Raw genomic sequence first — 21,969 nt, forward strand, 5'->3', positions numbered from 1 at the left:
ACCTCCGTCTAGCAAGCCAGGCGTCGTAGCCCATACCTTTAATCCTCCCATTTGGGAGGAAAATGCAAGCAGATTTCTGTGAGTTCCAGGCCAGTCAGGGATGCATAGCAAAATGCTATATTTTTTATTTTTTTTTATTGAGCTATATATTTTTCCCACTTCCCTTCCTTCCTCCCTCTCTCTTTCCACCCTCTCCCTTACTCCCCCACCACCACCACCACCACCACACACACACTCCCAATTCTCTGGAGCTGTGGACTGATATCTGGTTATCCTTTGTTTTGCTTTATATCTTTTATCCACTTATCAGTGAGTACACACCGTGTTTGTCTTTCTGAGTCTGGGTTACCTCACTCAGGATGTTTTTTTTCTAGTTTTATCTATTTGCCTGCAAATTTCATGATGTCATTATTTTTTACAGCTAGATAATACTCCATTGTGTAAATTAGCACATTTTCTTTATCCATTCTTCAATTGAAGGGCATCTAGGTTGTTTCCAGGTTCTGGCTATTACAAATAAAGCTGCTAATAACATAGTTGATTGAGCAAGTGTCCTTGTGATGTGATTGAGCATCCTTTGGGCATATGCCCAAGAGTGATATCGCTGGGTCTTGAGGTAGATTGATTCCCAGTTTTCTGAGAAACTGCCATACTGATTTCCAGAATGACTGTACAAGATTGAACTCCCACCAGCAGTGGAGAAGAGTTCCCCCGACTCCACATCCTCTCCAACATAAGCTGTCATCAGTGTTTTTGATCTTGGTCATTCTGACTCATAAGATGGTATCTCAGAGTTATTTTGATTTGTAGTTCTCTAATGATTAAGGATGTTGGGCAATTCCTTAAATGTCTTTTGGCCATTTGAGTCTCTTTTGCTGAGAATTCTCTGTTTAGCTCTGTATCCCCTTTTTAAATGGCATTATTTGGTATTTTGTTGCCTAATTTCTTGAGTTCTTTATATATTTTGGAGATCAGCCCTCTGTCAGATGTGGGGTTGGTGAAGATCTTTGTCCATTCTGCAGGCTATCATTTTGTCTTGTTTACCATGTCTTTTGCCTTACAGATGCTTCTCAGTTTCAGGAGGTTATATTTATTGATTGTTGTTTTCAGTGTCTATGCTGCTGGTGTTCCATTTAGGAAGTAGTCTCCTGTGCCAATGTGTTCAAGGCTGCTTCCCACTTTCTCTTCTATGGGGTTCAATGTAACTGGATTCATGTTAAGGTCCTTGATCCACTTGGACTTGAGTTTGTGTGATATATATGAATCTATTTGCAATCTTCTACATTTTGACATCCAGTTATTCCAGCACCATTTGTTAAAGATGCTTTCTTTTCCCATTGTACCTTTTGGGCTTCTTTGTCAAAAATCAGGAGTTCATATGTACATGAATTAATGTCATGGTCTTCAATTCGATTCCATTGATCCACCTGTATGTTTTTATGCCAATACCAAGCAGTTTTTATTGTGATAGCTCTATAATACAGTTTGAGTTCAGGGATGGTGATGCCTCTGGAAGTTCCTTTATTATACAGGATTGTTTGGGCTATTCTGGGTTTTCTGTTTATTCATATGAAGTTGGGTAATATTCTTTTAAGGTCTGTGAAGAATTGTGTTGGGATTTTGATGGGGGATTGCATTGAATCTGTAGATTGCTTTTAGCAAGATTGCCGTTTTTATTATGTTGATCCTACATACCCCAAAGCATGGGAGATCTTTCCATTTTCTGATGTCTTCTTCAATTTCTTTCTTTAGAGACTTAAAGTTCTTGTCATACAGGGCAAAATATTGTATTAAATTTTTTTAAAGTGCTGACTTTGAAAGAGCTGGTGATTAGGGGCTGTGCTCCATTCTGGTTCAGTGCGTGAACCAGCAATGAATACGGAATTTCTCCAAAGACTCGGGATTACCCAGAAGACAGAACACGACATTTTATCTAGGACCTCTCAGAAGGCATGTCTCCCCAGGGGTCATCTCTGTCCCTCCAGTGGCCCACAGTTGTCTGGGCACCAACGAGCCCACTCTAGTTTGGTAGGGCAGCCACTGTTACTCTGTGACTAACAGAATGTGTTTCCTCCTGAAAGGATCAGAAGACCCTAGACAGGATGGCAGTGTGAGAGGTTTAAACGCTGTAGCTCGCTGACTAGAGAATGCCCTAGATTTTTGTGTGAAGTCTATGCCATAGAAGGTGGACGTTCTCAGATTCCGCTTCTCAGAGGTCGCGCACTTTCTCAGCATCCCCATGTGCTCACGTGACTTACACGGGACCCGGGACCACGCCTGCGCAGTGGTCTGAAGCTCACACATTGCTCTGCCCATATCCGCCAGGCTTCTTTCTGGTCAGTTACCTCTGTAGAGACTGCTGGCCCCGCCACACCCCACTGGGAGAAGACCAGGCAGACAGTCAGGGTCTCGTAGCCCTCCCCTGTTGTCAGCAGTACATACAGTCCATAGATTCCTCCTGTGCTCTCACTACCATAAACAAAGTCTCCCAAGTGGGGTGCTGGATCAAAGGGCAGGGTCACGCTGCTTACTGATTGCACACGTGTCAGCAAATTGCCTCAGAAGTTACCCTGAGCGAGCTCTGACCTCTTCACCCCCATAATCACTGAACCACCTACCCTTACTGGTAAAACATGGCTGTTTTTTAAACTTGTATTTTCTTATACTATTGAGACTTGGCATCTGTGCCTTAAGTGTCCTGGTTGTATGGGTTTTGTTTCCAGTTCCTTAGAATTCCTCCATTTCTAGCTTGTTTTTCCTCCGTGGGGTTTAAACGCTACCAGTATTTCCTACATTTTCTGTGTTCTCCACCTCTAGTGTTTTAATGGGAAAACGAACCCTGATTATGCACATCCATTTTTGGTGGTAGATGCTGTGTATAGGCCACCTCTCTCCCAGCTCCCACAGAACATTCTGTCTACACCAATGGCCTTTGATTTCACATCACTTGGCGTCTCTCTCCATCGTGTGGACAAAGATCGGCTTCGCTAGGCTGCACACAGGAAATGGCTTTCTCGTCCAAGCTTTCGTAGCTAAAATATTTCAATTATTTGTCAAGAATTTTACTCAGAGCAGAAAAACTCTGGTGCCAACAGGTGAGCAGGCCTGGCCAGTGACCTGCACTTCAAGGCTGCAGCAGGCATGACTCCTGTGTCGGGCCCCCGCCCTGACCCGAAGCATGTGGGCATCAGGTTCGCACCCTTCCTAGCTGGACCCACCAGGGGCTTACCCCACTTGTGGTGCAGTCCCTTGTGGGAAGTGCCCATTTGCCAGTTCAGCTGTAAAGGAGATAGAAGAGTCACACAGCAGTTTGGAGAGGGCACCGATGTTCCCTATGTCAGATCACATTCCTCAAAAGTAGCCTGGCCCTTACCACTCCCCCATATCCGGTTCTGCCATCTTCAAACAGCAAAGTCAGTGTGAGGCTGCGTCTCAGTGATAGGACAACCCCTCAGTAACGCAAGCACAGGTGGAACCAAGCCGGAGAGGAACTGGACTGGGTCCCTTCAAATCATAAGGCTGGATAAAGCTGCTTTTGTTAGCCTTTAAATCATAAAGCAAGGCAAAGTCAATACCACCATCACAGAGTTAAGAGGAATTCATTTCTTTTGCTAGTGTACACAGTACACCTGGGTGACCTTTCTAGCTGTGAGGAGAGGGGCAGTTTGGTGGCTTTTCTCTTTAGCTCCTCTGGACATTCCCTAACGCTCTCCACAGGAGCTCCTTCATGGGTCAAGGGTCGCCTGGAAACAGCCAGCCCCTGCCCACTTTCAACAACATTGGTAGATTTTCCTGTGAAGCCCTGAGGGTTCTGAAGTTGCTTGCCTTGTGAAGGATTCTCCCAGAGACTCTAGATCAGAACCTGAGTGTGGCTGAAGGTCCAGCTCTGTGAGGCCTTCAACATGGGATGTGTGCTAGATCTAGCAGAATAATCATTGAGGTCGTGTTCGTCACCTGATCAGCACAGTCTGGGTTCTCAGAGTGTTAACAACGATGACAACGCGTGGCATGGTGAGAGCTAGCTATTCTGTAGCTCAGTGAGGCTGCATGTCGTGGCTCATCGAAGAGGAATTGAAGGATTCCAGGAGTCCATGAGGGGCTGACATTTTGGGTGAATGTTCAAACATTCTGGGGTTCAGCCCTGATTCTAGAACTAGACAAAGTTTTATGGTGCTGCCCTGCTACCACAGAGAAATTATCAGGCCCAAATTCTCCAATCATTCATTTGCAAAACTACAGCTGTACTTAAAATTAGCCCAGCACTGGTGTGTGAAATACCACATGGGACACATTGAAAAGTAGCGATGTGTGCACCAACAGTAATCTGAGGGTTACAGTTCAGGTAATAGGGGCGATTCTACAACAGTCAACGTGGGTTGCTCCACGAACTTGCCTGAGCACCCGCCGGATGCTGGGCATAGAGCTGTGCAGGCTTGCAGAACTCAGTGCCTGAGCAATGCATGCAGATGTCAGGGTCAGAGCCTTTGCTGCAACAGAGGAAGACATGAACACAACCATAAACTACGACTTAGTGTTGCATGGTCCACAGATGGCTGTGTGACTCTGTGCTCCTTAAACCTTGCCTCGGTTTCTTCCTTACCAGGAGAAACTATGGAGTTCTCACCTGGATGAAGACTGGGAAGTGTAGATATGTCCTCAGAGCAGCGTCTGCCACAAGCTTTACCTACGCCAGATTAGAGTAGGCCTTGTTTGAAGGTTTCCAGGGATGCTCATAAAGCAGGTGGGATTCTTTACATTAGTATAATTCTTGCTCAAAAAGCAAAGGCTACATTTCCACAAACTCTTACAAAACAAGGAACCATTAGGACATACCCTCAGAAATGACTGGGAAGTACTCGCAGCCACCCCAAGGTACTTATAGAAAATGCCTTTTCTCATTTTATTCGGTCAGAGGAAAAATAAGCTCCTCGGTTTTCTAAGCTTTTCAAAAGAGACTGGAAACTGGAATTTAGAACTAGCTTCCTCCCTTGATGGCAATCTTTAGTCTATTTTATTGTAATAGAACACTATGTTTTAGACTGAGGTCCCCAACTTGTTTTGGCAACACACACTAAGCTGTTTCCTGCCATATCTCTGCCCTATTTCACTGGCAACATTAAAAAAAAAGTGTCGGATCTCATTTGTTCTGGAGCCAGCCCCAGCTGCTTGGAGCACCAGTATAATGCCAGCAGGCTTGAAAGAGTTCTGAAGGACTTACTGCACCCTCACGTCGTATGGCAGCTTCTCCTCCTCCAGCTGGTCACAGCACACTGTGGGGCTGGTGTTTTCTTTGTCCTCAGGGCTCTGAATTTGAACAAGACATCATGTTGTAGACAGTGAGGAGTAGGAAGACAATGTGGGTGGGGGGGGTAGAAATGAAGGAATCATTTGAGTAGGCTGGGGATGGAGGGAGCTTTACCCTCAGGCCGTAAAATAGAATGTTCTGGTCATTGCCAGCTGGGACCTGGAACCCCCAGCCTTACAGGAGATACTTGCCCTGAAGGTGTGGAGAGAGCAGGTGGAATAATCTAGAAGCACTGAAGTTCCAACTGGAAGGTACCCAGGCCTCTGGGGGCTAGCCTCTGCTGGTGGCTGCGGGCTTGCTCAGCCAGATCTGCCGTGGAGCAGGCTTTTGGAAATGGAGTGGTTCTGTAAAGTGTATTGGGATGACCTGTGTGAAAGGCCTTGCACCCACTTAAATGACTCCAAACAACATGTTGTGGCTTTTGAAATCAGGGTAGCAAGCAGTTTGCAGAAGCACCTGGGATCCTAGGGATGGGAGACTCTGGGCTCCCCTCCCCCTTGCAGCCCTGAGTCCCAGCAGGGAGGGGAGGAGTCCTCATGCTTGCTGAGTGGATGCTCGCTCCTGCACCTCCAGCCTGCCACCTCATTAGCGCCTCATTAGCAGACACCGCACAAAACAATCCAGAGGCTGTTCTCTGGGCAAAGCGTATCCAGTGGTTACAGCTTCTTATAGGGAGTTTGGTCATTAAAAGTTTTTCAGGGCCTGAAGGTCCAATTTTCCACAGGCAGAGGCATCCATTTTTAAGCCGGTGTTTGGAGCTTGCCCGCTGGGTCACAGAGTGCCTGCCCCAGATAGGACACCACTGTCGCTGAGCTTGCTCGTTAGGGAAATGGGCTGAAAACAGTGTGTTCTAAGGGCGAGGTTCAAGGCCAAGGGCAAAGGCCTCGGACAAGTGTGCTCCTGAGCTCAGCTTATACCCGTGAAGGCACAGCATGTTTGTGGCAACATTCATCAGTCCCTTTGGGGTATGTACGGCCTTCAACTTATTTGCTATGACACTGTTTCCTCAGCAGGAAGGCATAGTTGGGCTTGGTAATAGTCACCTCCCTTGTCCTTGATCCCCACCAACTCCAAGAATTACAAACCCCCCCCTCCACCAGAGTCCACCTAAGGTAGCCACACAGGTAAGCACAGTGGGGCAGCATTGGCACTGAAGCTTCGTCCTTGACAGCTTAGACCTTTCTGGGGCATGAGAGCACTAAGATGGACGGACATGGCATGCCCACACCTACGCAGCCCCCACGTCCCTCTAGAGAGGCAGTTATAACCACCATGCTGCCTGAGACTGTCCACCTTCACATACCTGCTTAGACTCACTAAACCCCACTGCCTGACTCAGCTCCAGCCACGATGTCTTCTGGGTCATGCTGATGTAGAAGCTGGCCTTGCAAATTCAGCCACAGCAAGAATTCTCAACACTGGCCTTAAAGCCCAGCGGTTCTTGTTAAAGTCGACCTGGAGCAGCAGGCTGTCATTGCGAGGGACAGAAGTCAATGCGGATGGAAGTTACCTGTGTCCCTCATCCAGGATAGCTATGGCTGCACGGGGCATGTCCTCTTGCCCAGAAGGTGGAGTCCTCCACCAGGCATCTTGGTGATGCTGCAGACTTCAGAGAGACAGCTCCCTGGGAGTTGCTTGAGCTTTCTCAAAGGGGACACTTAGGGAAGATGGTTGATCATTTGGATCTTTAAGATGTCCACTCTGAGACAGGGAGTGTCACTGGGCAACATGGTCTGGAAGGAGTGAAAGTGACAGTTGGTGATGACTGAAGCTGTAAGTGTCCCTGACATAGGGTAAATGACGTGGACTCTGGATAGAGAGTGGGCAGCTCTGGAGAGACCTTCACATTCACTGTTCTTCCCGGAGGCTCAACCCTTCCCCCCAGCATAACTGGTCGTTACCTGACACTGTATGAGAAAGTCACACCAGGGGCACTGTGCTCTGTCCCCAGAAACTCTGCCACAGAACCTGGTGGGCGTCTGCCCAGCAAGTGTGTGGATATGTGTGTAGCAGCTGAAATCCAACTTCCTGTCCTCATGGACACATTTGGTAAAACGGATGAAGGAAATGGCCATATAGTCTTGTTGCTGTGCTTTTATACTAAGAGCAAACTATTCTAAAAAGAAGTGTGTATTTTTTGTAGTGTGTGCCCAAACCATAACGTTTTTCTTACTTGAATTGTCCACAAAACATGTCTGAAGTTAGCTTTATTTGTTTAACGCCATCATGCTCTCCCCATCTGCAAATGCCGGGGCTGTCATATGCAAGGTGAACTTTCTCTGCCGTTACAAGTTCTGCTGCGTAAAGAACAGACTGCAGCCATGAAATGTCTCAGCAAGTGCATAGGCAGACCTGCGCCTCAAGGTTAAAAACCATCTGCAGAGTGAATGCCAGGCTCGCCGCCCTGGCTGCCTGAGAAATCCTGTTTGCCTTCTTGATGCATTTTTTCCGGAACAAACGGTTTTCTCCCAAATCATGACGTTCTGCATGCAGGGGCAGACATCAGTGTGGCTGCTCTCTCTCCTGGCACACCAGTCCCCTGGCACTCTCCGCTGTCATGTTATCTAGTGCTGTCTTGGCCCCCTCATTTGGGAGGGGTTTCTCTTCAAAGGCATTGCTTATTATCTGTGCCAAGGGAACTGAATAACAGGAGGGAGCTCTGAAATAAAGAAAAGTTCCGATTCTCCATGATGGACAGTGATCAAGCCAATGGCATCTGACAGGGGAGGGTTTCAGGTCACAGACAAACGTGATCATACGTGGGGGAGAGGGGGCCATGTCAGTGTCAGGCTTTCAATAGGGAGAGGATAGAAGGAAGGAAGTGTGAAGGGTGTGTAACTTTTGTCACATCATTTCTCCCTGGAAACCATCTGCTCGGCTGTGTATTTCACTCTGGGGTGTGTCCTCCCTGGTGACAAAGTCAGTGCAGCCTCTTCCACAGTGTGGCTACCCATGGGCCTATCCATTTTTATGGGACACACTAGGAAAGCCCCTGGGTGAGACAAGGATTGCAAAAACAGATAAAGACATCCATGACATCGTGGGCTTGCAGCCGGTAGGTGGCCACAGCCTGGAATGAGCAGAGTTGTCCCCAGACCAAACAGGAGAACAGGAGTGAGAACAGATGGGAACAGACCTGTGTAGTTCTGGGCAATGGGAGCACGCTTCCATTTTCTTGGTGTGTCCCAAGGAGATGGAAAATGCTGATAACGTAAGAAAAACCCCAAGGAAAATCTACAGGTAGGGAAGAAAGTGGGTCAAGATATGAAGCAAGGGGCCAAACTGGCTGGGAGGATATCATTGTTCCTTGAAAGTCACTCTCAAAGAGTATGCAATCACACCAAGTCATCTTTGACGAGGGGGCCAGAAGCATTGCTGAGGGCGGTGACATCATGGATGTACACTCCTGGAGCTAAGACCTGACGTAAGATGTTTCAGCAAATGCAGAAATACAAATGTAGCGTAAACTGTAGGTCTGCCCATGAAAATGAGTTGGGCATAGATATTCCCATAACTTCCCATGCAGACTCTAGAACTATAAAAGAGGAAGCACAGCAGTGACTGTGCATCCCAGCTCGGCTCATGTAAAGCAGTCTCTAAAGAATGAAGAGAGGGAGGGCTGGGAATGTTGCCCAGTTGGTGGAGTGCTTGCCTGTCGTACACAAGGTCCTGGGTCTAATCTCCAGAATCCATAAACCAGGGTTGGTGGTGTATGCCTGTAGTCCCAGAACTTGGGAGGTGGAGGCAGGAAGGCCACTCTGGGCCATTCCTTACTTCGTTTTGAGTTTGGGGCTAGATTAAGATACACGGAGCCCAATCAATCAACCCATCGATAGGGACACAGCTCAGTAGTAGAGTGCTTGCCCAGCATGCATGAGGCCCTATGTTCAATTCCTTGCATAGCACAAAAATAAAGATCCAAAACTCTGCCAGTCACTCCTTATCTTGGAGTAAGACTGCCCTAGCCCAGTGTTAACTGTCAACTTGGTGCAGCCAGCTGCGAGTCACCTGAAAATTCCTCTGCCAGGCTTGTCAGTGGGCGTGTCTGTGGAGACACAGCTTGTGAGGTGACACAGCAGAGTCCTGCCCACTGTGGCACCATCCTTGCTGCGTGAGCAGTGCTGGCCTGTATGAAAGAGCTGGCTAAGCGTGAGCCTGAGAGCCAGCCCCTCGTGATTTCTGCTTCAGATTCTTGCCTGTGTTCCTGCCCTCAGTCCCCTCAGTGATGGAGTGTGACCTGGAGCCAGATAGGCCATTTCCTCCCCTAAGCTGCTTTTGAACAGTATTCCGTCATAGCGGCAGGAAGGAAGCTAGAGCAGGTACCATGAATTGACCAGATCTCTGGGAAGATGGGTAAGCAGTGGCAATAAAGACAGGGCTGATGCCCGGGCAAACTGGCAAAATGCATAGTGGTCATGATGAGGTTCAAGCTCCAGAACAAAAAGGAAGTGACCAATGACGAGAGAGAGCTCTCTGGGGAGGAAGTCACAGAGAGGCCAAGAAAGGAAGTATATGGAGAGCGGGCTGTCAGTGGCTTGATTGTCCTCTGTTCTCTTGGTCACCCTAGCTGCACAGTCAAAGGTCCATTGTGAGGATCTGGCCGGGGTGTTCTGAGTTTAAACACCTCACTGATCTTTCTATGTCTCGGTTACTTAACATGTACAGAAGGTCCCTGAGCCCAATTGCTAGGGTGCCCTGGCATAGCTCATGTGAGGACTGTTCCTTCTTGGAGAAGGTGTCTGGCACATGGTGGCCTGTGTCTACCTTCGCCAAATCTTGCTGCCTCTCCACCGTACTGAGACAAACACTGCTGGACCCCACCCCACCCTGAGGACCTGACTGCTCAAGCAGAAGCTTGCTAGTGAGGCTCACAGTGGCACCTTTAAAATGATCATCTGATAGCACGCACTTTTTTTTTTTTTAGCAGAAATGTTGCTTTTTCTATGCTTGATTCTTCCAACAAAATACCATCTGTTCCAACGCAGATTCAACAATCGCTAGAACTTTCTTCAGGCTGGAGAGGAAAATGATGTTCTGGATGTTCTGTGTTTATGAGAATTCATGAAGTATGCCTTTGGCATTGCCAGTGGCTGGGGAAATTTTATGGCATTGTTAAATAAAAGACTTTCGCTTTGAAAGATTCCCAGTGAACACCATCAAAATGTACACAAAACCAATGGTGTGTTTGCCCTTCCAAGAAGCTTCACAAAGCTGAGCGTATACCTGAATCCATACCCTGCTGAAGAACCGGGAGAGTATTTGGGACTGGGTTAGACAATGTGTCAGCACATTAGATTTCTCCATGAGGTTCTAATAAGGAAACATTTCCTGTTGAGTGATGTGACTTTGCATTGAGATCCCAAAATGCTCGGAACATGAACCGCTTCAGATTTCAAACCGTCTGGAGCATCATGCCAGAGAGGGGTTTAAGTGAATCTGTTACGGGGTGTCTGAACCATGAAAGGGATCCTGAGCCACACTTGGCAGAGACCGTTTGATGAAATCCCATCTGAGAACACAGGAACCTAAAGTCCAGGTGCTGGAGACTGGAGCTGGGCAGATGGGCTGATGAGGATCAGGGCTCACTGGAACACTCTGGGTCCCTGAAGGTGGCCCATCACACTCAGTAAATCTCCCTCCAGCCTTCCCAAGAAGCCCTTCTTCCTGGTGTATCCTGGTCCTCTTCAGAGGGCCCGACCAGCATGTTCTTCCCTAGGTCTTGCCACGGTCTCCTGGGGCACGGGGCCTCCAGTCTCAGCAGCCCTGGCTCCTCTGTAACCTTTAGTGAGTCAAGAAATAGCATATCTGGCTCCATACAAGTCCCGAGGGTTAGATGAAGTTGCTGAGACAGCCCGTGTGAAAACAGCCAGACAGCAGCTGTTATCCAGTGACTGTATGTCTGTGACCACCCCTACAAAGGCATGAGGCAAGTTAGCAACCTGGGATTTTCACTTCAGACAACCCCCGCTTGGCATTCCAAAGCAGAGCATCTGCACCAAGGGCATGTTCCCATGGTCTTAGGTCCCTCGGTCTTTGTCCTCCTGGCCCGCAGTGTTGCAGGTGGAAAGAGCGACTTAGCCTCTGCCTGGGCACGGAACTGACTGGCATTCTGGCTGATCCATACGGCCTAGGGCTATTGATGGAAGTTTTTGTCCCTCCCAGTCCCACAGCCATTCAGTCCCAAATAAGCACACAGAGGTTTGTATTAATTATAAACTGTTTGGCCTGTTGCTCAGCCTTATTATTAACTAGCTCTTACAACTTAAACTAACCCATAATTCTTGTCTATGTTTAACCATGTGATTTGGTACCTTTTCTCAGTAAGGCATTCTCTTCTTGCTTCCTCTGTATCTGGCTGGTGACTGCATCTCTGCCTTTCCTCTTCCCAGAATTCTCCTACTCTGGTTGCTCCACCTATACTTCCTGCCTGGCTACTGGACAATCAGTATTATTATTATTAAACCAATATGAGTGGCAGATCTTTACAGTGTACAAGAGTGTTATCCCACAACATGGGGCTCACTCTGTACAGCAAAACGCTGGCCTTGAGGTCACTGTGGAAGTCTCTCTGGTTGGTTGTTGGGAGCAGTGAGACCCCAGATTTTTGAGCAGGCTGTAGGCAAGTGCTGCACCTCTGAGCCAACTTCCTGTCAAGAGAGTTCACCAACAACTAGATATGCAAGCAGATAATGCTTTGTGATACATATACTCCTATGGGTACAATATCTCCTAGGAAAGAGCAGAAGATGATCAAGAGGGGATGGACTTTTTAAATTGGTCTAAGATGCCTTTAACAGTTTTTAGCTACATCAAAACTCAAATTTGTCTTATTAAACATATCAAATCTAAGGACTTACCATGTCAAATTTTTCTCAGACAAGTTATAATCTTTTTCTAATCAATGACATCATCATAGTTAACTAAAGCAGTTGCGAGCATTGACAGCTCAATACCATAATTCTAGTATGAAAATTAACAATAAACACACAATTTGTCAAATCACATTTCTCTAAAATCCAATCTAATCAAAAGACAAGAGGAGGTGTCTGTGATGAGTGAGCTGTGAGTCTTTTTTCTCTCCTATAGTTCAGTAGCATTGCTGCTCTGACCTTTCAAAGGTAAGTTCAAACCATCCCCGTCTCGGAGGAGCAGCAAAAATTTTCATGCCACTCCTCCCCATCTCTGAAGAGGGCTGCAGTCACTCTTTGCTTCCATAATAGAGTGCTATTGCTTTAACAAGTCTCTTTCCCCTGGATGGGAAATTTCCTGAGGTCTCAGCTCTTAGTCCTTTTATTTCAACAGCAGATTGAACACCATACTGACAAAAATGAGTTCTGTGTCCCAAGATACAGTATGAATAAACTGACAAATATTCAGTCAGCATTCTTGGGCCTATTTGCAGTGAGATGTAACAAGTTTTCTGAGGAAGCTATGTCTTCAAAATTTACAGTATCTGTTTCTTTGAAATTTCTGACTATGAAAGCATCGAAGTCTACTGATTTTGGCCTGACTGGCATACACACAGAGAGACAGAGACACCAGCCACTCTGCCCCACCTCACCTCCACCTTCCAGCTCCATGGGGAGGTGGAGCCTCCGCCTCTCCCCGTTGCCTGGACCCGCGTCCAAGTGCGACTTAAAAATGGCAGTAAATTGCAGTAAATACCCCTAAGAATGCAGCGTACCCGCTCAGCAGGAAGTAGCCAGACAGACTGACAACGCCCAAATTCCCTAAAAGATAATTTAAGTGGGGCCCCTTCAGTGGTTGCAGAGCAGCAAGCCTGCTTCCCTGAGTTCCCCTCCACTTCATGCACCAGTTTGGACCCAGAACAAATGCAGCTGGGGCTAGAAGGCAGCTGGAGCAGAGCTTTGCTAGGTGGCTGTGGTGGAAGGCACATTGCCTCAGCCCAGTCTGTGCCTAGCCTGGCAGATGCCACAGCAGTGCCAGGAGTATCAGCAACAAGTGCTGGAGCTGAGACAAGCTGGAGCACAGACCCCACTGGGCTGCCCGAGAATGCAGCAGCGGGACAAGGAGAAGGCAGTGGCAGTTCCAGGCTCTGCACAACGAAGAGTCTGCGGCAGAGCAAATTTTAATCAACAGACTGCCCTATTGTAGGAGCAGGTGGACTTAAAACAAATGTCTTGTTCATTATTTCATTTGTATGACATCTCTTAATATTGCTAATGCCTCTTATGTGGTGAAACAACTCAATGGTTACTTGAATAACCCTTGAAATGTTACAGTTAGCACACCAGATTGTAACTGTTTTAGCCAGAGGGTTCCTTAGCAGAAGCAGGATCAGCTGGGCTGCTAGGTAAGCCAAAGAGGTGCACGAGCAAGAAGGTGTCTTCCATGCACTCAGCTGACAAGAATGAATGTGCCACGGGGGTATGGCAGCTGGCGTATGTTATTTAGGGGACTGCTGAGGGAGCAGTGGTTTCTGTCTGCTCCTGGGGTCATGGCAGAGCCACTCCTAAAAGTCCCGAGTCTGAAATGGTCACACACCTTTGTTCACTTGAGGGGAAGAGGGTGTGTGGGAAATAGTATGAGGAACCAACAGTCTCTGGGATACTTGAATCTACCTGTCTTACAGGCTTAAGTTGCTCTCTTGTGTTCCCTAAAAGCGACTATTCTCCTGAGGAGATGCGGTCACTACTGAGTACAGGTTCAATCAAAGTGACCAAAAGGCTGTGTGGTCAGGAGGGTCTTCTGTTTTATAAAAAATTTAGGGGGAAGATGTTGGGAGCAGTGAGACCCCAGATCCTGAATTTCTTGTAAACAACTTGTTTTCCCCTGATGTGGGTGCCTACAGCTGCTCTGAGCACGAGACCTTCAGGAGTTCCTGATGGCAGGAGAGTGGTTTCTGGTGGGTTTGGCTGGGGTGTGGTTATCTCTATATAATCTGCCCCTGAACATCAAGGATGATCCGTGTCTCTGTCTCTCTGTGTGTGTCTGTGTATTTTAACCTCCAGCCCCCTTGCCCGAAGCTCGCGAACTGGGTGCCACCACACAGAACGCAGACACGGGGGCACGGTGCGCGGCAGTCGGTAGTCACATTCCTTCAAGGAACTTATTTGTTCCCACAGTTTGAATGCCACCACTATGGGGGTCACACTTGCCCAGGCTCACATGATGGCAAGCTATGTGTCTGTGCACATTGACACGTGTGCATTTACAGGTACATACTCACGTATATGAATTACATGCACTCACACACGCATGCACACATACTTAGGTCATGCTAATGACTGCGTGTGCTCCAGGCCCTTCCATCTGATGCCGTTCTCCAGAAAGAGACCTTTCTTTCCTAAGGCTTAAATGTCCTTGGCTGTGACGGGGCAGCTGGTTTCTTTGAAGCCATCTTGTCCTGGTTGTGTCTTACCTGTCTTCTCGGAAATGTACAAATGGATTTTGCTTAGGCCTTGTTTGAATTTACAACCTTAACAGAAAGTGTACCAGTCAGGGGTGGGGGCATCCTTTCAAGTTTCCAGGCGCCGGATGTCTGTTTCCTTCAAGCCAGGAGCCTCTGGGGTTTGGGTTTCTCCCCAGGGAGTCGTGTGACAGAAAGCAAGGCTGGGGAAGGGCTACCTGGGCTTGGAACCTGTGCTGCAGGACAAGGTTTCTGGATGCCTTAAATCAGCAATTACACTTCCAAAAGTTTTGAAAATAGGGCTTGTCTCTGGAATTAGGGCTCAGAAGAATGTTCAGGGGCCCGGAAAGTCTACGGGAGGACCCTGGAAACATTAGTAGACCCTCGAAACTCACAGGCAAACGGCGCACAAATACCAAACAGTTATTTATAAATAAAAACCCACAGAAGTGAGCGATGCAGAACTGGGGTGTTAATGTCCCACAGCTACAGTGGACACGAGAAGTCTGAGGATTTAGATAACGAGATGCGTCCTGCTCGCCTGGAGGCAGCTTTAAAACAAACAACCTAAGTCATAATATCCACTTTCAAAGGCAGTATTTCCGTGACTTTTTTAAAAGAAGGCGAACTGGCATCACCTTAAAGGACATGGACGATATGATTACGACAGTAGCAACCCGGTCACTGCTTTGCAAGTCCAATCCTTTCGGAAGCCCGGCAGTGCTTCTTTTACCGGCAGTGAAACCGAGAGCCAGCAGCTTGCCCACAGCCACACACACAGGGAGTGCCGGAATGAGGATTTAAAAGCAAATCAGTTGAATTCTGCCCCTCCCCCACACGGTACACGTACGCATGCGTAAGCGTACACACACGTATGCATGCGTGCACCACACAGCCTAAAAATTCCCTGTGTGAGCCCACAGAGCATCTGGCCGTGGCTCCCAGAGTGCAACAGTCTATTTTAAGCTTTTACTTGGGGCTACACTTCAAAGCTGATCCCAGCACCACCAAGAAAACACTCTGAGGACACAGGCGCCACCCATCACACCCTTCCTCTGGTGTTTTCGGTTGCGAGCCTAGCCTTAACCACTGAGCTGTCTTCCCAGCCCCACACCTTTCCTTCCCTCTCCTTTGACAAAGCTGGGCTGGGAGACGTTTAGGATCTTATTCACCCCAGCAACCAGCACTGCTCCCACTCCAGGGGCAGGCCATGTGTATCTGCTGAATGGCAAGGATAGGCCCAGCCCCTTTGCTTGACCCCAAGCCGGGTATCAGTTGGTAGTGACTGTTCTTCCAAGACATTTGACATTGCCTGGATAAGTACAGCGTCGTACGGAGCACCTAACTGAATGAGGCCAGACACAACACATATACATACTCTGTACAGGGTAACCTACAAGCAGACATACCCCAGCCGAGTGTCACTACTGCCAACAAAGCCACAACACACTTGCACCCTCATCGTGTCCACATGACGGTCCCACAGCTCCCAAAGGCGGCATCACTGGTGTTTCCTGAGCCAGTGCCCAACACATGGAATGAATGAAGTCACAAGGCAGCTGAGGGTGCCTCTGACAACGGAAGGTCAGCGTGTAGGTGGATACAGTGGGAACTGCAGAGTCAGAGAGGACCAGTCTTCAGATTTGCCTGTTAGCCTGTTAGCTACTAAGACATGGGGATGTCTTCATGGTTAATCATGTGACTCTCTCTCACACACACACACACAGACACACACACACTCACACACACTCACACATACTCACATACACATACATTCACACACACACACAGACACACATACTCACATACACACACATTCACACACACACAGACACACATACTCACATACACACACATTCACACACACACACAGACACACATACTCACACACACACAGACACACACACACACACTTATATTTTTTAAAGCCGCTGGCAAGCAAGATCAAACTGAAGGCCCCCCTGATGGTTTTGTGTCACAGGTGCAGGCCCAGCTCCTGTGTTCTTATTTCTTTTTTTTAAAAGATTTATTTATTTATTATGTATACAACATTCCTTCCATGTATGCTTGCAAGCCAGAAGAGGGCACCAGATCTCATTATAGATGGCAGTGAGCCACCATGTGGTTGCTGGGAATTGAACTCAGGACTTTTAGAAGAGCAGTCACTGCTCTTAACCTCTGAGCCATCTCTCCAGCCCTCCTGTGTTCTTATTAATCCTCTTTTTCATCTCTGTTGGGCTGAACCCTTAAGCACTATGTTTCCCTGGTGCCCCCCTTAACAACCTGCAGCTCCAGAGATGGAAAGGGCACCAAGAAAGTTGTCGTAAACTCTGGAGAATGACCCTACTCTCCCATCGAGGAGGAACTGTCACCTCCAAGTCTTCTCTCGTGAAATATAAGTAAGGATAGTCGAGGAGAAATGAGAATTATTCAGAGGAGTATCTGAGACTAGACTCTGGTTACTGTATGGAAACAGACAGGGAAGATGGATGCTCTGAGAATAAGGCAGCTGGACCTTAATTGTATCTCCTTCACAATCCTCAGTGCTTCCAGTTCACTTCTTGTCTCCGTGAATCTGGAACAAGTGCTTAGTTAACTTTCTTGTTGCTGCTACTGAAGTCCTGACAAAGGTAATGTAAGGGAAGGCAGGTTATCTGAGCTCACAGATCTGGGGTCCAGCCTATCACCACAGGGAATCAGGCCAATAGGAGCGTCGGGCAGTACCACATCCAGAGCTCCATGAAGAAGCAGGGAAAGATAAATGCTGGGTGCCCGGCTGGCCTTCTCCTCTTAGTCAGGAACCCCAGCTCATGGAATGTTGCCAGCCACATTCACTGTGAGTCTCGCCCCTCAGCCAATGCAATCTAGAAACTCCCTTATGGGCTCGGCAGTGGCCACAGGACGTGTGGGAGAGGGGCGTCCTCTCCCTGTCTCATGGCACTGCAGGGCAGACACATCAGTGAGAACAACTCGGCCCCCTGGCAGGACTTGGGAAAGAAACACTTCCTGCAAAAGCTAACGTTGACCTGTGTGAGGAAGCGGCCCATCTGAAGCGGCAGGCGGTATGTGCTCATTGCAGGGCTGAGGGCCTCTCGCTGGCTAGCTCAGTGGGGAGGGAGAAGGCACTGAGCTGCTGGCTCCTGGCGGCCTCTCTCCTGCCATCAAATTGACTTCGCACTGGACTCTATGTTCATGATCCTCCCGGGAAGGAAAAAAAAGCAACAAAGGGCCACTTGTCCCAGTAAGGGTTTGTTGGTTGAATCTCATAACAGTAGGGATTTGAACAAAGAATAGGCGAAGCTTATGTTCCTGACAAAGCCACTGAATAATCCAGAGTCATTGCGAGCCTGTTTGTCTGGCTCCCTTAATTCCGAATTCTCAGCCACACTAGCAGTCATCAGTACGGTACAAAGGAATAAAACACTCACATTATCTAAAACTGTCTGCTCTCGTGGATGTGTAAACCAACATCCCTACACAGACACCTTCCTCTACATCTGATGCCAAAACTTTGGGCTTTGACCTCAGCAATGGCTGTGCAAGTTCTAAATCTTGGTGGTCCCTTGTTATAAGGTATAACCCCACCCTTCATAAGGTATGGAAGTAAATAATTAAAGATGGGGCTCATGCCCTGGCGAGACTTGGGGACATCATTACAGCCATCAGGAGCTGCTGCCTCCCCTCCCCTCAGGTCCTCTTTCTCCCTTTGAAAGCTCGCTTGTTCTGACTAGGAGCCTCTATAAAGAGTGTTAAGTGTCCCGGAGAGCAGGGAGGTAGCAGTAAGGCAGAGGGCCACTGGTGCAGAGCAACCCTCCCTGGGTTTCTGCCTTGTGGATAAGAAGGCCCCCGTGGACTGGAAGTGTGAGTTCTGAGTTCACACCTGCGAGCTGCTCTTCCATAATCAGGTTACTGGGATCCAACATCACCAGCCAAGGATTCAGGAGTCAGTCCAGCATCTCTCACTTGGCTTATTGGAGAGAGCTAGGGTTGCAGCAAGCTTGCAGCCTCCGATCCCATAGCCTGGGTAGATCCCCCCCTCAGTGTGTGGGTGGTAGTGGACCCTGAAGACCTGACTCCAGTTTAAGGTCCAGTATATACACACAGTTGTGCTGTGACATCCGTGTGAAGCGTACCAGAATGCAGAGAACCTGCTCAGTAACCAAGAAGCGGTGGGCGACCAGATGCAGGCGCTTGCTGGCTGATTGAAGGCAGCTGTGTCTCTGGGTGTCTGGGCCCCATCTGTGTATGGCATGTACGTGGCTGTACGTGGTTGTACAGGGTTGTTCAGGGTTGTACATGGTTGTACAGGGTTGTACATGGTTGTACAGGGTTACTCAAAGAGAGCTAAATTCCAGGAAAGCATGACCCTAGTTAGGAGTAAGTAAGTCCACAACGCCAAAGGGGCCAATTCAGGTGAGCAGGCACTTACAAGGCTAGGTGACTAAGAGCCACAGCAAGCTATCCAGTAAGGGCCCACTGCCATCCCACCTTCTGGTGACGAGCCACAGGCTCTCAGTTATAGTCTGCTTCCATTGTGACACCTCTTTTCTCGCCTCTGAAGGTCTAGCAGGCATGTCCACTCCCTGCCTTCGGGCTGCATGTGGCTGAGGGCAGCTATGAATTTGGCCCAACACCAAAGTATAAACTTACTGAAAACATGATGGGATTTGGGGGCTGGAGAGGAGGCTCAGCGGTTAAGAGCACTGACTGTTCTTCAACAGGTCCTGAGTTCAATTCCTCGCAACCACATGGTGGCTCACAATCATCCATAGTGATATCTGGTGCCCTCTTCTGGCCTGCAGGCAGACATACAGGCAGAACTCCATATACATCATAAATAAATCTTTTTTTAAAAAAAAATGAAGACTTTTAAAAAACATGAATTTTTTTTGCATTCTTTTTGTTACTCCGTTATGTGGTTTTCAAAAATGAACTCTGTAGATGAGAACATGTTGTCACATACCAAACAGTTGAACACGCCCAACTTCTCAGAGTCTTCTCAGCCACCCAAATCTTCTGGTCCACTGCACGACCCGGTCTTCAGCTTTAGCACATGCATAGTTCTGACCTCTGACCCCTACCTGCCTCCCAAGCTGTATGAACTGCCGGGAGTGCTGTAATAGCTCCCAAGCTTGGATTTTAAAATTCAGTCTTTAGTTGCACACATAATATGAACACATAATATACACATCTATGTATAAATGTATTTATTTCCATGCCTATCAAAGACAACCAAGAAATTAGACTTGAAGCATTAGGGCGAGAAGGCTCCTTTCCTAAGGGATCCTTCAGCTGTGTCTCAGGAATGCAGGGAAGCTGCCTTCCAGGCTCACAGATTGAACCAGTTTGGATAAAGCTGAGGCTGTGGTTTGGGAAAAGTGCCTGCACCCCAAAATGTTTACAGTACATGGCTCCCCAGTGTGCTCTTTATCGAAGCTGCATCCCTCCATATCTGCTCCGTGAGAGTGTCCCATCATCCTTGCTGGTGGCCAACACATCCTCTGGATTCAGACATGAGAACTACGCCCACCTCCGTATGACCCTTTAACAACCCTATGAGGAGTCGGGTCCTCGGCTGAGCCTCTAACCTGGTGTCTCTTTCCATCTCACGCAGGGACGGATCTGCAGGAAAGCTGGCAAGTCAAAAAAGTCCTTCAGCCGCAAGGAAGCCGAAGCAACCTTCAAGAGTTTGGTGAAGACTCATGAGAAATACGGCTGGGTCACCCCTCCCGTGTCTGATGGCTGATGCCTGCACGCACCCTAGACGCTTGAGCCGCCCGTCCACACTCCATCCTGCCACCTTCTCCCACCGCTGCGCGTCTTCTACCCTTTTCTACTCCAGCCAGAACTGTGTCCTGAATGCAGAGGACACGCTTAAGTTATTTATGAACTGATGTGTTTACGGAGAGAAAGAGCAAACTGTTCGGGATTGTGTTTCCATAATAAATGACCGTCTCTAAGTCACTTTAGAACAAAGGTCGAGATGGTGATGTTTCCCAGCCCCACCCCCCACCCCCCTACCCACCTGTTGCATTGCCCTTAGCTTCTTTCCAGGACAGCAGCTCTGAGCAGCCGGCGGGAATCTCAAAGCCCCGCCCACTTCATTTCCATGTACAAGGCTCTGTTCCCAAGTCAGGAGCACCACACACCACCACCACCAGGCCTTGCTGGCCCCTGTTCGCTGTACTCTGTATCTGTTTCTCTTCCTGGCAGGTCGACATAACTTGAAGACATATCTTTCTTTCTGTGGCCTGTGGTCTGCTGTGATGATATTTAGACCTCATTCATGCTATGACCTTTGGCTCATGAAAACACAAATCTAACATTGCCAGGCTCTAGCGCTGACTTAAAACTACAACTGCCCTCTCGATTAAAATGTGCTCCCATGCTTATCTTGTGCTGTGCTGCTGTTCACAGATAAACCAGTGCCATTTGATGAGAGGCAGGGGGTGCTGCGGCCACCAGGGAGGTTCAGGACATAAGGTGCACGCACCCCCCTGGGGCTCAGCACAGCAGATGAGCCAGAGGGAACATTCTCTTCTGACTTTAGGGAATGCTCGACAACAGGGCGTCTGCATCCATCTCTCAGCCACCACAAGACAATTGCCCATTTGCTGAGGTCATCGGACTCATTTTGTCTTCCGTGCTAGTGACAGGAGACACCAGAACTGCCAAAGGACACCAAGTGACTCGAGGAGGACTTGCATGACCCGGTCTGTTACTTCACCCGCTCGTCACTTGTGCGTCCCCGAGGTTGAGGCAGGAGCACCCTCACCGCGGTGTGAACCTCCTGTGATTTAATCTCCCCACACTTTCATTTTGCTCTTCTGTTAAATTACCTAGAAATTCCTAAGAAACTCCATGAAATGAGGAGATAATGTTTATGAGAACATGCAGAAAGAGGTAAAATGTTCATTCCAAGTGGAAAATCCTATTGGACACATTTTAAATAAAACCATGCATACCTGATAGCCGGCCTCAGGATCAATCATTGTGAGCTAACCTACTGGAAGTCTTTCTTCTTTTCTTTCTTTCCCTCTTTCTTTCTTTCTTTCTCTCTCTCTCTCTCTCTCTCTCTCTCTCTCTCTCTCTCTCTCTCTCTCTCTCTCTTTTCCTTCCTTCCTTTCTGCCTGTCTGTCTGTCTGTCTGTCTCTTTTCATGATTATAGATGTTTTGCCTCTGTGAATGTCTATGAAACACATGCATGCCTGGTGCCTTCAGAAATCATTACAGGGCATCTAGTCCCTGGGAACTGGACTCACAGTTGTGAGCTGCCATGAAGGTGCTGAGAATC

General features: G+C 48.1%; 1 protein-coding gene across 1 annotated transcript in view; it reads left to right on the forward strand.

Moving 5' to 3' along the window:
* The window catches only part of Ube2ql1 (ubiquitin conjugating enzyme E2 QL1), a 41,282-nt gene extending 19,638 nt beyond the window's left edge, over positions 1–21,644 (forward strand). The window contains exon 2 of the mRNA XM_075975720.1: positions 20,290–21,644. Within this exon, the coding sequence (XP_075831835.1) occupies positions 20,290–20,421 (132 nt within the window). The 3' untranslated portion in view covers positions 20,422–21,644. The remainder of the gene's footprint in view (positions 1–20,289) is intronic.
* The last annotated feature ends 325 nt before the right edge of the window (positions 21,645–21,969 follow it).

The sequence above is a fragment of the Microtus pennsylvanicus genome, chromosome 6, assembly GCF_037038515.1.
Source record: "Microtus pennsylvanicus isolate mMicPen1 chromosome 6, mMicPen1.hap1, whole genome shotgun sequence".
In the NCBI taxonomy this organism is placed as follows: Eukaryota; Metazoa; Chordata; class Mammalia; order Rodentia; family Cricetidae; genus Microtus; species Microtus pennsylvanicus.